Source organism: Thamnophis elegans, chromosome 3 (assembly GCF_009769535.1).
Source record: "Thamnophis elegans isolate rThaEle1 chromosome 3, rThaEle1.pri, whole genome shotgun sequence".
Classification (NCBI taxonomy): domain Eukaryota; kingdom Metazoa; phylum Chordata; class Lepidosauria; order Squamata; family Colubridae; genus Thamnophis; species Thamnophis elegans.
The window spans coordinates 148,373,938-148,391,110 of NC_045543.1; the positions used below are offsets into that span (position 1 = coordinate 148,373,938).

General features: G+C 43.0%; 1 protein-coding gene across 1 annotated transcript in view; it reads right to left on the reverse strand.

Moving 5' to 3' along the window:
* NOL6 (nucleolar protein 6) overlaps nt 1-17,173 on the reverse strand; it is a 79,332-nt gene that overhangs the window by 44,574 nt on the left and 17,585 nt on the right. Inside the window, exons 9-16 of the mRNA XM_032213915.1 lie at nt 15,338-15,396; nt 14,397-14,498; nt 11,863-11,978; nt 10,296-10,473; nt 8,921-9,043; nt 7,103-7,251; nt 6,008-6,083; nt 1,924-2,064 (exon numbers count right to left, since the gene is read on the reverse strand). Coding sequence (XP_032069806.1) covers nt 1,924-2,064; nt 6,008-6,083; nt 7,103-7,251; nt 8,921-9,043; nt 10,296-10,473; nt 11,863-11,978; nt 14,397-14,498; nt 15,338-15,396 — 944 coding nt within the window. The remainder of the gene's footprint in view (nt 1-1,923; nt 2,065-6,007; nt 6,084-7,102; nt 7,252-8,920; nt 9,044-10,295; nt 10,474-11,862; nt 11,979-14,396; nt 14,499-15,337; nt 15,397-17,173) is intronic.

Sequence of the window (17,173 nt, forward strand, 5' to 3'; positions counted from 1 at the left end):
CTCTAAATTGGCTTCCCCTCTAAGGAGTTTCCATCCATGGCTTCTTGTCCTGCCCTCAGGTGCTTTGGAGAATAACTTGACTCCCTCTTCTTTGTGGCAACCCCTCAAATATTGAAAGGCTGCTATCATTTCTCTCCTAAGGCTTCTCTTCATTAGGCTTCTTATGCCAAGCTCCATGGCGGTTCATCATACAACTGTGATGGCGAACCTGTAACACACATGCCAGAGGTGGCACGCAGAGCCCTCTCTGTGGGCAAGTGCGCCGTCGCCAGCTGGTCTTCATGGGCACTGGAGTGCCAGAAAACTGCCCAAAAACTAGCCTGAAAATGGCTCAAAAACCAGCCAAAAACAGGCAATTTTTCAGGCTGTTTTTTAGGCTGATTTCACACCGTTTTCCCCCTAAAAATCGGCCTGAAAACAGCCCATTAACAAGGAATGTGCACGCCGGCCAGCTGGTGTTCGGATTTCCGGCGCTCCAGCTTCAATTTCGACACTGGGTGCTGAAAAGGTTTGCCATCACTGTCACCCAATGTAGCCTCCAGGCCCCTGATTATCTTGGTTGCTCTTCTCTGCAAATTCTCGGATTTTCAGTCAGTCAAGAGTGCTGGGGTTACACCAACAAGGATAGCTAAAATCTTAACAAATGCCTCCCCAAAATGTTGGAAATGCGAAACAATACACGGAACATATTACCATTTACGGTGGACCTGTGAGGAGGCTAAAAAAATTTGGAAAAGGATCAAATATTGGCTGGAGGCAATAACAGGGGTTAAAATAGAATGGAAAGTTTTTTTTAATTAGGAATAATGTCTGCGAAATACAAAAAAAGAAATCCAGTATTTAATACTACGTATAATTACGGTGGCAAGGATTGCTTTTGCCCAGAAATGGAAAAACAAATTAATCCCAAGCGAAGATGAAATAATAAGAAAGGTTATGGATTGTGCTGAAATGGACAAACTAACTAAAGAAATCCAGGGAAAAGAAGAATCAGAATTCTGCCAGATACGGGATAAATGGTATAGGGGGATGGAGGAAAGAAACAAGAATCAATGAACGAATATAACAAAACTCAAAAAATAATAGTTATGAGTAAAGTAAGAGGGTTAAGAATGGTGAAATCCAAATGAAATACAATAGAAGGGGAAATAATATAAGGTGAGCGGTATCGATTGAGGATTGCTATTAGAAAGAACAGGAAGCTCCTCTTCGTATTGTATTGTGTAAATGTGGTGTATGTCTAAGTTTTGTGTGTGTGTGTATTTTACATGTTTGTTAATAAAAAATAAAATAATTTTTTAAAAAAGAGTGCCGGGGTTTATACGCCCACAGGAAAGTTCTGCCCCCATTTTGGTCGCCCCAGGCACAGCGACACCCCCCCCCCAAATGATCTGGGTAGGACAAGCCCAGATGAGAAGTAACAGCCTGAGAACTTCAACCTGGGCAGAATGCAGCTGTTTGATGGCTTCAAGCAAAGGTTCCTAAGACCCCCTCCCTTCCTTCCAACCCCCACCCCCAGTATACAGGTAGTCCCCAACTTACAACAGTTCGTTTAGTGGCCGTCCAAAGTTAAAACCGGCCTGAAAAAAAGTGACTTACGGCCATTTACGACCATCGCAGCGTGATCAAAATTCAGAGCAACTGGCTCGTAGTCATGACGGCTGCAGGGTCGCTGGATCATGTGACACCCCCCCTTTTGACAAGCCACTTAGCAACTGGGCGACTAACGTAACGACTGCAGCGATTCACTTAACAACGGTGGCAAGAAAGATTGTTAAAACGGGGGCAAAAGCTCGCTGAACAACCGTTCGCGGTAAGCAGCCGAAATTTGGGGCTCAACTGGTAAGCCGAGGACTACCCGTGCCCCCAAAGGTTTCTTTCGTGGGTTGCCACCCCCTCCCCCAGCATCGCCAAACAACTCACATCTGTGTAGCGAAGGGCAGGGTGAGCTCCTTGTACCGCCGTCACTGTTAAGGGCATCCCCTCCAGGTGCCAGAGCTTGCGGCTCAGGTCGTCGTAGGAGCGGATCAGGCTGACCATGTCTTCCTCGCCGGTGCCTGCAGGCTGCGGACACCCCAGAGAGAAGAGTGGGCCAACAAGGATTAACAGCACAAAGTCATTTGGCTCAATGCTTCCATCCCCTTTTTTCAAATAGCAATAGCAGTTAGACTTATATCCCGCTTCATAGGGCTTCCAGCCCTCTCCAAGCGGTTTACAGAGTCAGCATATCGCCCCCAACAACAATTCGGGTCCCCATTTTACCCACCTCAGAAGGATGGAAGGCTGAGTCAACCTTGAGCCGGTGAGATTTGAACAGCCGAACTGCAGAACTGCAGTCAGCTGAAGTAGCCTGCAGTGCTGCATTTAACCACTGCGCCACCTCGGCTCTTTTTAATATAGATATAGATATAGAGATAGAGATAGATATACATACATACATACATACATACATACATACATATATATATATAGAGAGAGAGAGATAGAAAGAGAGGGAGAGGGAGAGATAAGTATAGGTATAGAGATGATAGATAGATAGATAGATAGATAGATAGATAGATAGATAGATAGATAGATAGATAGATAGATAGATAGATAGATAGATAGATGATAGATAGATATAGATAGATAGATAGATATGGATAGATATAGATATCGGTAGAGATAGAGATATAAATAGCAATAGCAATAGCAGTTAGACTTATATACCTCTTCATAGGGCTTTCAGCCCTCTCTAAGCGGTTTACAGAGTCAGCATATTGCCCCCAACAACAATCCGGATCCTCATTTTACCCACCTCGGAAGGATGGAAGGCTGAGTCAACCTTTGAGCCAGTGAGATTTGAACAGCCGAACTGCAGAACTGCAGTCAGCTGAAGTGGCCTGCAGTGTTGCATTTAACTACTGCGCCACCTCGGCTCTAATTCAGGAGGAAAAAAGGAATAGCAAAGGAAAAGGGGGCTTTTGGTGGGAGGGGGGGGGCTGAGAAGTTGATATGGCCCTTTCCAGTGCTAAACCGCAATGATGTGGCATAATATAAATTTAATAAACAGTAAACATCAAAAATCGCTGCTCTCTGAACTTGTTCCCTTGTAGATGTTTCACTATCCAGCTAGGTAAGTGTTGTGGCCCGTCAAACTGTGAGGAGGTTGGGGGGGGGGAACATGGGCCAGTCCTGGAGGCTGGGGAAGGTTCAGACGAGAGCTCTGCGTCAGAGGCAGAGATGGGGTCGAGGCGGTCTGGCAGTTCCCAGCTGCCTTCGGAGTCAGACATCAGTGAGGCAGAAGAACACCTGAAGCCTGTTCCCAGTGTGCGCATGCACAGAGTTGCCAGACGAAGGGAACAGCGAAGGAACAAGGGTCGACTTGGGAGTAAGGCCACAGGGGGATGGTGGATGGCCCCTCCCAGAGGAAATAAGAAAGAAGCGAAAGGGCAGTGGGCTTTTGCAGGAAACAATTCATTCATTCATTCGTTTCAGGAGTGTGAAGATCTGTCCGTGAATCTCAGGGACTCTGTGCCAAGTCTTTCCTTGCACAGCTCCTCCTTTGGAAAATATCGACATGGCAGCTTTCCATGCTAAATAAGGTCTGTGGTCATAACGTCACCTTTGAAAGACTGTTTGCCAGGCCTTGGCTGAAGGTGAATGAGAGGAATTCACATTCGTTTAATAAAGGGTTTTTTTGTAAGGACCAGGACTCTGCTTCATGCTTTTTTGGGAAGCCTAGGGCAGAACAATAACAACATCAGTGTGAGAAGGGAGTGGGGTTAGGGGAGAGGAAGAGGAGGAGGAGGAGGGGGAGGAGGGGGAGAGGAGGAGGAGGAGGAGGAGGAGGAGGAGGAGGAGGAGGAGGAGGAGGAGGAGGAGGAAAAGGAATGTGGGGTTCTTGGTGCTCTCTGAGCTTGGTGGTTTTCTTGCAGACATTTAATTACTCCAAAAGATAACATCTTCAGTGTTACAAAGGAGTGGTTTTTTTCCCACCCTGCTTACATACAAACACCTTGTCCTTATAAACACTAGAAAGAAAACAACACTCCCACTAACATAGAACAAGCCACTTGTATTTAAACAGAGCACTCCTCCTCCCTTCTAGCACTGATGATGTTACCTAGTTGGGTCACGAAAGGTCTGCAAGAAAACACCCAAGCTCAGAGATCACCAAGGTGCCACATACTTGAATCCTGATCTACAAATATCCTATCCAAATCACTTTTATAGGAACAGAGCAAAACCTTTAGCAGTTATGATGTTATCTAGTTAGGTAATGGAATGTCTGCAAGAAAACCAAGGCCAGAAAGCACCAAAAACTTCATAGTTGTTTCCTCCTCCTCCTCCTCCTCCTCCTCCTCCTCCTCCTCTCAGAAAACCCAACTCCCTTCTAGCACTGATGATGTTGCTTAGTTGGGTCATGAAACATCTGCAAGAAAACCAACGAAGCTCAGAGAGCATCAAGGACCCCGCAGTCTTCCTCCTCCTCCCTTCTATTCTCCTCTTCCTCCTTTCTTTCTCTCCCTCCCTCCTCTTCCACTGATGATGTTACCTACTTGAGTCATGAAACGTCTGCAAGAAAACCAGCCAAGCTCAGAGAGCACCAAGGACCCCACAGTCCTCCTCCTCCTCCTCCTCCTCCTCCTCCTCCTCCTCTCAGAAAACCCAACTCCCTTCTAGCACTGATGAGGTTACCTAGTTAGGTCATGAAACGTCCGCAAGAAAACCAACCAAGCTCAGAGAACACCACGGGCCCCAGAGTATCTTCTGCACTAAAATCCTGTCCTTCTGTCTTTCTTGGACCGTTTTGTCTAAAGAGCACCCGGGAGCGCCCCCCACCCCTCATGAAGAAAAGTTCTTACAAAGAGAGATTGGGGGGGGGAGGGGGCTCTTGAAATGCATGCTGCTGCATGGGGGTGGGGGAGTGGGGGGCAGAGGAGGGCTTAGCTTTTCCTTCTTAGTTTAGAGAGTTATTTTTTAGTATTATTTTTCATTATACAATTTTCTTTCTTTGTTATATATAAAATTTCCATATCCACCATGGCAGCGTCTTGACTGGGTATAATCTCTTTTAAACAGAAATAATAACTCATATACATAAAGTAGCTATCACTATTATTCTTGCTGGGTATTTTACCAGAGAAATCTAGTAAAGAAAATGTATATTTAATTATCCGTGTCATACACTGCGGCTCGAATTGTATTTGCACAAAATTGGAAAATGGAAAAAAAATTCCCTCAGAGGGAGAGTTAATTAAAAAAAAATATTAAACTGTGGAGAAATGAACAGATTGACGTTGGCAATGAAAGAGAAGGAAGGATCAGAGTATTATAAGAGATGGAGGTGTTTTTATCACTGGATGGAAAATGAATATAGACAAAAAGCAATAGCAATAGCAGTTAGACTTATATACCGCTTCATAGGGCTTTCAGCCCTCTCTAAGCGGTTTACAGAGTCAGCATATCACCCCCAACAACAATCCGGGTCCTCATTTCACCCACCTCAGAAGGATGGAAGGCTGAGTCAACCTTGAGCCGGTGAGATTTGAACCGCTGAACTGCAGATAACAGTCAGCTGAAGTGGCCTGCAGTACTGCAGTACTGCACCCTAACCACTGCGCCACGGAAAATTGAGGAATTTGGAAAAAAAAACGTAGAATTATAGGAGAGGAGTTGAATTAAAAGGCAATTGAAATGTAAAGGTAAGATAAAATTGATTTAAAATGATGCAACTGTTAAATATGATGACACAAAGATTATACCCAGATGACACACTTTTAAGATTAATGACACAAGAGTGGATATGGAAAAATAAAAAGTTTTCAGAAATTATTATTCATCATAACCTTCACATGTCCTTATTAAACCTTTAGGTTTAGAGAGTTATTTTGTGAGGTTATTTTTCTTCCCTGACCATCCCAGTGTGGAAAGGACAAGCGAAATCTCCTTGGTCAAATATCTCAGGGGACATTCAGGAATGGCAAAGAAGACGACAAGGAAAAAGGTGGAAAAGGACCCTCACCTCCCGCCGCAGTTTAATTAGGGGTTCCAGCAGGGCCCCCACGTAGGAGATGGAACTATCCGGAATGTCCAAGTGCCTGGAAAGAAAAGAAAAGAAAGAAGATCCACCAGCATTATAAATATCTCTTCTTCAAAGTCAGTTTGCTGTCAAGGTTCCAAATAGCATCCAAAATTAAATCAAGTCCAAGGCAAAGTATTCCTCAAAGTTCCAATTTATTAAGAGAGCCACGTTGGCCCATCTGGGGAAACCCGAATCTGAAAGCTTCCCAGTTTCCCCCATCCAGTTGAAAGTTCAAGATCTTGCCCCCATACCCACAAGTCCATCCCAGGGTCCAATCTCCCACTGCCATGCTGGCAGCTTCCTCCCATCCAGTTCCGGTCAGGTGCAGAGAACAAAGGATGACCTTGGCTTTCAAGAAAGAGTTTTGTTATGGCTACATAGCATCTAACTCCATACAATCCCCCCTCCCATTTTCCCACCATAGAAAATGCAGAGTAGAAAGTGTGGCAAGTCAAAGAGCCAAAACGGGGCATGCTGTACCCCTCCTCACCCCCCCCCGCATGCGCAGCAGAGACCCTAAAATCAGCTGGCAGACGGGAGGCGTGCACACCTGCGCCGTGACTGAGCTGGGCCAACAGCTCGTGTGCCCGCAGAGAGTGTCATACAAGGGAGTTGGGTGTGTGGGAAGGAGAATGGGAGGAAGAGGACTGTGGGGTACTTGGTGTTCTCTGAGCTTGGTGGTTTTCTTCCAGACGTTTCATGACCTAACTAGGTAACATCATCAGTGCTAGAAGGGAGTTGGGTTTTCTGAGAGGAGGAGGAGGAGAAAGAGGAGGAGGAAGTGGAGGAGGAGGACTATGAGGTTTCTGGTGCTTTCTGAGCTTGGTGCTGCGGGGGTGGGGGTGTTTGCTTGACATAGTGGTATTATGAAACATCTGCAAGAAAACAAGCGAGCTCAGGGAGCACCAAGGACCCCCTCAGATTTCCAAATGCCCGGAATTAAAAGTGAGAATCAAGACGTTCATGACAAGATAAGTCTCCCATCGTTCCATCTTCATGTTCTCTTACACGGAAGGATTATCTTACTCGACTCACAGTTTCAAAATATGACGTATGATTTGCTCCGGAATAAGACGTTTCTGGCACAGATTTGCAGCGTCCCACAAAACGGCCTCGCAGATGGCACCATCTTGGAAACGCCTCAACTCCGACCGCTCGCCCCAAAATTGCCGAAACTCCATGGCCTAAAGGAAGAGACATGAGATTTTTTTTCCCCACCCCTTTTCGATGTATTATCCTTCAACAACTCTAAGGCACTTCGAGTGTTTTAACAATCAAGAGACTCCACGGGCACTGTAGCAGAATAACAGAGTGGGAAGGGACCTTGGAGGTCTTCTAGTCCAACCCCTGCTCAAGCAGGAGACCCTGTATCATTTGAGACAAATGGCTCTCCAGTCTCTTCTTAAAAACCTCCAGTGATGGAGCATCCACAACTTCTAGTGGCAAGTGGTTCCACGGGTTAACTGTCCTCGCTGTTAGGAAATTTCTCTTTAATTCCAGATTGCTTCTCTCCTGGATTAGTTTCCATCGGTTGTTTCATGTCCTGCCTTCAGGTGCTTTGGAGAACAGGCTGACCCCCCCCACCCTTCTTTGTGGCAACCCCTCAAATATTGGAATACCGTTATCCTGTCACCCCTGGTTCTTCTTTTCATTAAGGTAGACACACCAAGTGACTTTCACGCCTAAAGCAAAACTAGAACTCACTTTCTCCTGCTGATTGCTTAAGGCTGGACTAGAACTCACAATCTCCTGGTTTCTAGGCCAGCACCTGAACCCCTGCAGCAAACTGGCTCCCTAAACAGAGGAACTGATTCCAATATTCTTTGGAAGAGTCTAATCACCCTCTGAGAGCTGTACACAACGAAGTTTCATTTTAATGTATGCCAGTCTACAAATAAAAATAAAGTTATTGTATTTTACCATACTGTATTGTATTCTTCTCCTCTCTCCTTTTTATTCCATTCTATTCTATATTTCTATTCTATTCCATTCCATATTTCTATTCTACATTTCTATTCTATTCTATTCCATTCCATATTTCTATTCTATTCTTTATTCCTATATTCTACTCCATTCCATATTCTATTCCATTCCATATTTCTATTCTATATTTCTATTCTATTCTTTATTCCTATATTCTATTCCATTCCATATTTCTATTCTATTATATTCCTTATTTCTATTCTATTCAATTCCATATTTCTATTCTATTCTATATTTCTATTCTTTATTCCTATATTCTATTCCATTCCATATTTCTATTCTATTCCATTTCTATTCTATATTTCTATTCTATTCTTTATTCCTATATTCTATTCCATTCCATATTTCTATTCTATTCTATTATTTATTTCTATTCTATTCTATTCCATATTTCTATTCTATTCCATTCCATATTTCTATTCTATATTTCTATTCTATTCTTTATTCCTATATTCTATTCCATTCCATATTTCTATTTTATTCCTTATTTCTATTCCATTCTATTCTATTCCATTCCATATTTCTATTCTATTCCATTCCATATTTCTATTCTATTCCATTCCATATTTCTATTCTATTCTTTATTTCTATTCTATTCTATTCTATATTTCTGTTCTGCTCTATTCAACACATGCTGTCCAATAAACACTTCAATAAGACAGGATTATTTGCTTTGGGTCCTGCATTTGATTCCACAACATTTTCTGAACTAGACGGATGTGTATGTCCAGTGGACTGGGCACCGTCTTCTTCACGAGGTGTCCTCTAACGTGGAGGGCTATGACAACCAAAATTATTGTGGTCAAATCTTGCATCAGCTGAAGATGTTGATCCAGAGACAGTAAATCAGCAGCCTAACCTGGTTCTCACCTCATCTTGATCTGCTTCTGGTCCTCGCTCCAAAACACTGTTTGCAAAGTCGAGATTTAGCAACAGTCCGAAGGATAAGGAACCGACGTCTTTGTGCTTTGGGGGGTCCACGTGAAGCAACCACTGGAAGAAAATACAGCAGAAGAAAAATTAGTGAAGCCAGCTAGGAAAAACCAACAGCCACCTGCCATCTTTAGGTTGGAGGGTAAACATACGAAGGACCATTGCAGGAACTGGGTATTAATGAAAAGAAGGACTAGGGGGGACATGATAGCAGTTTTCCAATATCTCAGGAGTTGCCACAAAGAAGAGGGAGTCAAGCTATTCTCCAAGGCACCTGAGGGTAGAACAAGAAGCAATGAGTGAAAAGAGTAAGGTTCTACATTTAGGCAAGAAAAACAAAATGCACAGGTACAGTGTAGGTGGTAACTTGCTCACTAGTAGTAACTGTGAGAGGGATCTTGGAGTCCTAGTGGACAACCATTTAAACAGGAGCCAGCCGTGTGCAGCAGCTGCCAAAAAAGCCAACACAGTTCTAGGCTACATCAACAGAGGGAGAGAATGAAGATCATGTGAAGTGTTGATACCACTTTATAATGCCCTAGTAAGGCCACACTTGGAATTCTGCATCCAGTTTTGATTGCCACGATGTAGAAAAGATGCGGAGACTCTAGAAAGTGTGCAAAGAAGAGCAACAAAGAGGATTAGGGGACTAAAACATATGAAGAACGGTTGCAGGAACTGGGCATGTCTAGTTTAATGAAAAGAAGGACTAAGGGAGACATGATAGCAGTGAACCAATATCTTAGGGGTTCCACAAAGAAGAGGGAGTCAAACTATTCTCCAAAGCACCTGAGAGCAAGACAAGAAACAATGGGTGGAAACTAATCAAGGAGAGAAGCAACCTAGAACTGGTCAACTCTGCCGCACGTAATTTACGGTTCAACGGTTACCCTCTTTTCCCTCTCCCCAGGGACCCTGACATAGGTCTTATTTTTGGAGAAACACAAGGACCCGGTTTTCCCCACCCAGTTGAAAGTTCAAGATTTTGCCCCTACACCCACAAGTCCATCACATGGTCCAATCTTCCACTGCCACGAAGACAGACTCCAGTTCTGGCCAGATGCAGAGACAAAGATGACCTTGAGTTTCTAGGAAGAATGTTGTTATGACTACATATCTCCCAACTCTGTATAATCCCTCCCTCCCATTTCCCCACAACAGAAAATGCATAGAAGAATAATGGAACGTGTGGCAGGCCGAAGATCCAAAAGAAAAGAGGGCCGCAGGCCTGACACACAGTTCCTTAAGTGGGTCAATCCTGGTCACTGGGTTCTTTCAGCAAGAAAAGAAAATAAAATTTTAGTGAAGTTACCGGTTGTGTCTGAGGCAATTGATGAGCCAGGAGCGTCAACCGCCGGCCCAGTCCACGCTCCAGCAAGCTGAGGAAGAACGGGAGAACGGCGGCCACGTAATTCCCGCCACGGTCCATCAACGCGTTGAGCAGCTGCATCTTCTTGCAAGCCGTCTGGAGTTTGAAGATGTGACGGAGGCTGAAGGACAGGAGGAGACACGTGAGTGACACGCCAGAAGTTTCTCAGAGGGGAAACAGACCAGGGGCTTTGAAGAAAGAGGGCTCACAAGGAAGGAACTTAAAAATTCGTGTTAGGCGAAGTATTTTTATGGATTATAGATATTATACCTAGATTTGTATCGGTAGACCTTGTAGCCTTCCAGAAGTCTAAAGACTTCAACTCCCAGAATCCCCAGGTGTTATTTTAATCACACAGATTTTTTTTCTTTCTCTATCATTTATCTTCACCTATCTACCTACCTCTCTATATCTACCTCGCTTTCATCTCTCTCCCTCTCTACCTACCTCTCTTCCTATCTACCTACCTTTCAACTTTCTTTCTCTTTTTCTATCTATACATTCATCCATCCATCTCTAACTTCCCACCTACAAATCTTTCATCTGTCCGTCTGTCTGTCTATCCATCTATCCTCTAAACACACACACACACACCTCTATATCTACCTACCTACGTATCTCTATCCTCTACCCTATCTCTCTACCTACCTACGTATCTATCTAATCTATCTATCTATCTTTCTATCTGTCTAATCTATCTCTTTATCTACTCTATCTATCTATCTATCTATCTATCTATCTATCTATCTAATCTATCTCTTTATCTAATCTCTCTATTTCTCTAATCTATATCTCTTTATCTATCTAATCTATCTTTCTATCTATCTAATCTATATCTTTATCTAATCTCTATTTATCTATCTATTATCTATCTAATCTATATCTCTTCATCTAATCTCTCTATCTAATCTATCTTTATCTAATCTTTATCTCTACCTATCTATCTATCCTATATCTCTTCATCTAATATATCTCTCTATCTAATCTATATCTCTTTATCTAATCTTTCTCTAATCTACCTTTCTCTCTAAACTCTTTATATCTATCTATCTTTCTATCTATCTAATCTATGTCTCTATCTAATCTCTCTCTATCTAATCTATATCTTTATCTAATCTCTATCTATCTATCTAATCTATATCTAATCTATCTATTTATCTAATCTATATCTATATTTATCTCTTATCAAATCTATTGATCTATCTAATATCTATCTTTCCATCTATCTATCTATCTATCTATCTATCTATCTATCTATCTATCATCTATCTATCTATCATTCAATTATTCTATGCCTTCTTTCCCCACCTTTCAAACCCTGCAAGCCCTTCAAAAGCTTTTCCCCAACAGCGTGGACTAGAAACTTAGGTTTTGTTTTCTGTAAGTGGTGGCAGGATCAGGACCAAGCCCTTTTTTAACCCACTCCTGCCTTGATAACAACCGGAAGCCCTCCTTGACTCCCTCCCTCCCTCCATGCCAGCCACTCATCCTTCTGAAAGCAACAACCTACTGGAACACGTGATCAAAGGTCCGGAGCAGAGGCTTCTGGGTCATGAAGAGCAGCTGAAACCCATCCACCGTTTTGTCGTCCAGAATCTCCATCGACTGCTTGGCTTCAAACTGGACCTAAGGAAGAAAAGGACTTCGCACCCGGTGCCAAAAGGGTTCGCCATCCACTTCCCCCCAACGAAATGTTAGCCAAAATGTTTCCTGGGTTATCTCCACTGTGTTGGAAATGCGGAAGAAGGGATGGCACATTTTACCATATTTGGTGGTCTTGTACTGAGGCCACGAAATACTGGAGGAGGATTCAAAAATGCCTAAAAGAGGTTACTGGGGCAAGCATGGAATGGAAACCCGAGAATTTCTTACTAAGGCATAAAACCAGAAAACATGAGTAAATCTATATGGCATTTGAGCCTACATAAAATTGTGGCCGCAAGAATAACCTATGCACAATTTTGGAACTCTACTACCATACCATCGGAAGACGCCATAATTAAAAAGATTTATGAATGTGCAGAAATGGACAGAATGACGGGTTGGCTGAGGGACAAAGGAGAAATGGAACATTATCTTAGCTGGAACCTATGGTATATATGGGCGACAAGGAGAACAGCAGGGACTTAAAAGGGGGAAAGTTAAATAGAAGTTGTTAACAATGGCAACTAAAAGTGAATATGGGAACTAAAAGTGAACACCTGTCCTCTGCGAGCTGCACTGGCTACCAATTGGTCTCTGGATGCAATTCAAGGTGTTGGTTATTACCTTTAAAGCCCTACATGGCTTAGGGCCAGGGTACCTTCGAGATCGCCTACTGCCACATACCTCCCAGCGGCCGGTAACATCCCACAGATTGGGCCTCCTTCAGATGCCATCAGCCAGACAGTGTCGGCTGGCGGGCCCCCTTCTCTGTGGCTGCTCCGACTTTTTGGAATCAGCTACCCCCGGAGATCCGGACCTCACCCACCCTCATGGCCTTCAGGAAAGCTGTAAAAACCTGGCTGTTCCGGCAGGCCTGGGGGCTGTTGACCTCATTGTTGAGGTCCAGCCCCGATTAGAATGAATGTATGTGGTGTTGCGATTTTAAACTGTCTTTTTTTCTCTCTCTCTCTTTTTTGTAAGCCACCCGGAGTCCTTTGGGATTGGGCGGCATATAAATTTTATAAATAAATATATAAATTTTATAAATAAATAAATAAATAAATAAATAAATAAATAAATAAATAAATAAATGGGTATTGTAATAGATTCCTGAACTTTGTAACGAGAAGATGCTGGTTAGAGACTAAACAATGAGGAAGAAAATAAAAAAGTTGGGCTGTGAATGACTGTCACCACGGGGGGGGGGGGGCGGAGGGTTGTATGTTTAAAGTTGTATTTGCATTTGTATGTCTTATTCTTAAAAAAAATGTATAACTAATAAAGATTATTTAAAAGAAAAAAAAGGGTTCGCCAATAAAGGTTAGGAAAGGAGGAAAATGAAAAAGAGAGATATTGGTAGAAAATGAAATATGTGGATATTCTTGATGACAAATAGTTAAATAGAATATTATTGTTAAGTGTGGATAACCAAGTTAGCGAAATCCTTGCTATATTAAAATGAAATTTGATGATAAATGCTACATACAAAAACTAGAAATAACAGCTGGAAAATGAAATGATAAAGATGATATATTATTTACGGAAGGGCGGAAAAACAATTACTATATTTTTCAGAGTATAAGACGCACCGGAGTATAAGACGCACCAAGGTTTTGAAGAGGCAAATAAAATAAAAGTTTGTGCACTCTGCAGACCTCCCAAAAATGGCACGTTTTTCACGAAAATGGGCCCGTTTTTTTTAAAGGGCTTGAATAGCCCATAGGAGGCTTGCAGAGTGCTCCTGTGGTGTGGAGGTCCCAAGATCGAGCAAAAAATGGCCCATTTTTCGCAAAAACGGGCCCGTTTTTTTTTAAGGGCTTGAATAGCCTATCGGAGCCTTGCAGAGTGCTCCTGGGATATGGGGTACCCAAAATCGAGCAAAAAAAGGCCCATTTTTCGCAAAAACTGGCCCGTTTTTTTGTCAAAAAAAGGGCATGCAGCCTCTTTTTTTGAGGGAAAAAGGTGTTTATTTGTTAAGAAAAATTAAAATATAAGATGGTAATTTGAAAAGGGAATGTGGGTCCGAAATTAGAAATGATGAGATGTAAAATTAATTATGTATAAGAGAAAACTCTGAAAAGAGGCTTTGAAGTTTGCAACAAAAAAATAAATAAAAAAGTATGGGGGGGAAAAAACTGCAGTGATTCACCTAACAATGGTGGCAAGAAAGGTCATAAAACGGGGAAAACTGCCTCGCTTAGTAACAGAAATTTTGGACTCAGCTGTGGTTGTAAGTCAAGGACTATCTGTGGACCAGTCCAGTTCAGCTTGTAATGGGATCCAATTTCACAATCTGAACAGATTCTTTCAATACTCTTTCAAACTCCTCCTTCTACTTAGCAGCTGCTATCTCCTCCTGGTAACCTACTCCAGGAGTAACTTCACTCCTCCCCTCTTTACCTGCTTGTAAGTGTTGGCAGTCATATCTGCACACAGGTTCACCAGTCCAGAAGAATCTACAAACACCACTTGAAACGCCTGGTGGAACTCCGTCAGGGAAGGCTAAGAGGAAAATCAAATTGCAAAGATTGTAAACAGAGGGAGAGAATCAAGATCGCGTGAAGGGTTAATACCACTTTATAAGGCCTTGGCAAAGCCACACTTGGAATACGGCATTCAGTTTTGGTCACCACGATGTAGAAAAGATGTGGAGACTCTAGAAAGAGTGCAGAGAAGAGCAACAAGGAGGATTAGGGGACTGGAGGCTAAAACCTATGAAGAACGGTTGCAGGAACTGGACCACTGGAAGAAAATACAGCAGAAGAAAAATTAGTGAAGCCAGCTAGGAAAAACCAACAGCCACCTGCCATCTTTAGGCTGGAGGGTAAACATACGAAGGACCATTGCAGGAACTGGGTAAGTCTAGTTTAATGAAAAGAAGGACTAGGGGAGACATGATAGAAGTCTTCCAATATCTCAGGGGTTGCCAGAAAGAAGAGGGAGTCAAGCTATTCTCCAAAGCACCTGAAGGCAAGAGAAAAAACAATGGGTGGAAACTAATCAAGGAGAGAAGCAACTTAGAACTAAGGAGAAATGTCCCGACAGTTAGAACAATTAATCAGTGGAACAACTTGCCTCCAGAAGTTGTGAATGCCCCAACATTGGAGGTTTTAAAGAAGAGATTGGATAACCATTTGTCTGAAGTGGTGTAGTTCCTGCAACTGTTCTTCATATGTTTTAGCCTCCAGTTCCCTAATCCTCTTTGTTGCTCTTCTCTGCACTCTTTCTAGAGTCTCCACAACTTTTCTACATAATCAACATTTTTATGTTTACATAAGCAGCTTAAAATGTTACCCTCCCTCTCCATCTTTATCAGTAAATAATTCAAATGCCTCTCTTACCAGACCAGGTTCTCTGTCTTTTGAGAGACTGATTCCAGATGTTGTCAGATCTGTCGTAGCTGGGAAGGAAGTGGAAAAAGAGAATCCATCACTTTGGACAGGAGTTCCCCCATCTTATATCCTTACACAGGGTAGTTCTCGACTTATGTCCACAACCGAGCCCAAAAGTGAAAGGATGGTATAAAAAGAATAGGCAGTGACAGGTAGCTCTTGACTTATGACAAATGCCTTTTGCTAAGGGAGAGCTTTGTCCTGTTTTACGACTTTCCTTGCCCCGGTTGTTAAGTGAATCCCTTCAATTGCTCATTTAGTCAGAGGCTTGTTCAGTGAATCCGGCTCCCCTTGTCAGAAGGTCACAAAAGGAGGATCACAAGACCCTGGGAGACCAAAGTCGGGGGAGGGAAGGTTGGGGGGGGCTTGGGGGGGAGGGGGATGTATATTAGGCTTGACGAGGGGTGTTAGATTTTAATGTAATATGATTGCACATGTATACTGTCTTCTCTTATTTTTTCTTTAAAATTAAGATATGTTAAGTATATTGATACGGAAGCATAAATACCATCAACATAGAATGGAGTTTGCTCAGAAGCTGAAATACAGCAAGTGAATGAGAGGAAGAGTGGGAAACAGAGGAGAGAAGAAAGATAGGAAGAGAGGGATAGGAGAGAGGGTAAGGGGGGAAGATGAGGAGGATAAGGAGGAGTGGAATGAAGAGAGGAGAAGGAGAAAGGAAGGGGAAGTAGAGTAGAAAAGGATGATGGAGGGAAGAAAGGAGGTAGGAGAGAGGTAGAAGAAAGAGGTGCATGGAGAGCAGAAGAGCTAATAATGGTTTTTTATCTTTTTGGGAGTTGATGGCAAGAGGAACTGATGTAGTTACTACTTAGTACAATAGGATATTGGCTATGTAATAGTATACATGTGATTATATGTTATGAAAATGGAAAATAAAAAAGTATATCTATGAGGAAAAAAAATAAATAAAATAAAGGGGAAAAAAAGAAAAAGAAAAAAAGAAAAAAACAAAGACCCTGGGAGACTGCGGCGACCGTCATAAGTAGGAGTCAGTGGCCAGGAATTGGACTTTGATCATGTCACCATGGGGATGCTGCGAACTGTGGGAAATGTGGGAAAACGGTCACAAGTCACTTTTTCCAGTGCTGTTGTAACTTTGAACAGTCACTAAATGAACTATTGTATCCGACAAACCATTGGACTTCCAAGTTCCATGTGTCACAGGCGTGGAGGGATGATGGGAATTGGAGCCCCATGCATCTGATCCAACCCAGTGAGAGGCACTCCCCATGGTGGAGGAATTTAAATCTTGAAAGTTCTCTTTACACCCAGGTTTACTTGGATGTACTTAAGTGTTCTGACCCCCTCCTCCGTCCAGTAACGAATGCCGAGACAAGCTTAACTGGAATGTACTTTAATAGCAAGAAACCAAAACCTCGGTGGCTGAAAGCCAAGCATAACAAACAGATAAGGACCCTGGCAGCAACTCAGACAAACCTCGGCAGCAATCCAGCCTGCCAAGCTAGTTACAAAAGTTCTCCAACTTTTAGTCAATGCATTGACTTCTGCAAGAGGGGCGTGTGCACAAGCAGTCCTTTTTATAGTCTGGAGAGGAGCCTAATGACCACCAGCTGAGTGCAATTACCTCCTGTAACTGCGCAACTGTTCCTGACGCCTATTAGCTCTTCGGTGCCGGGCATCCAGGAACAACTCACTGCTGACCTCAGGCTCACACTCCCTTGTCTCCTCCCCACTGGTCCAAGGCTCAGGTGCCTCCTGGTGGCCAACCAGCCTCTCTGTGCCCTGCTCGGAGTCGGAACCCTG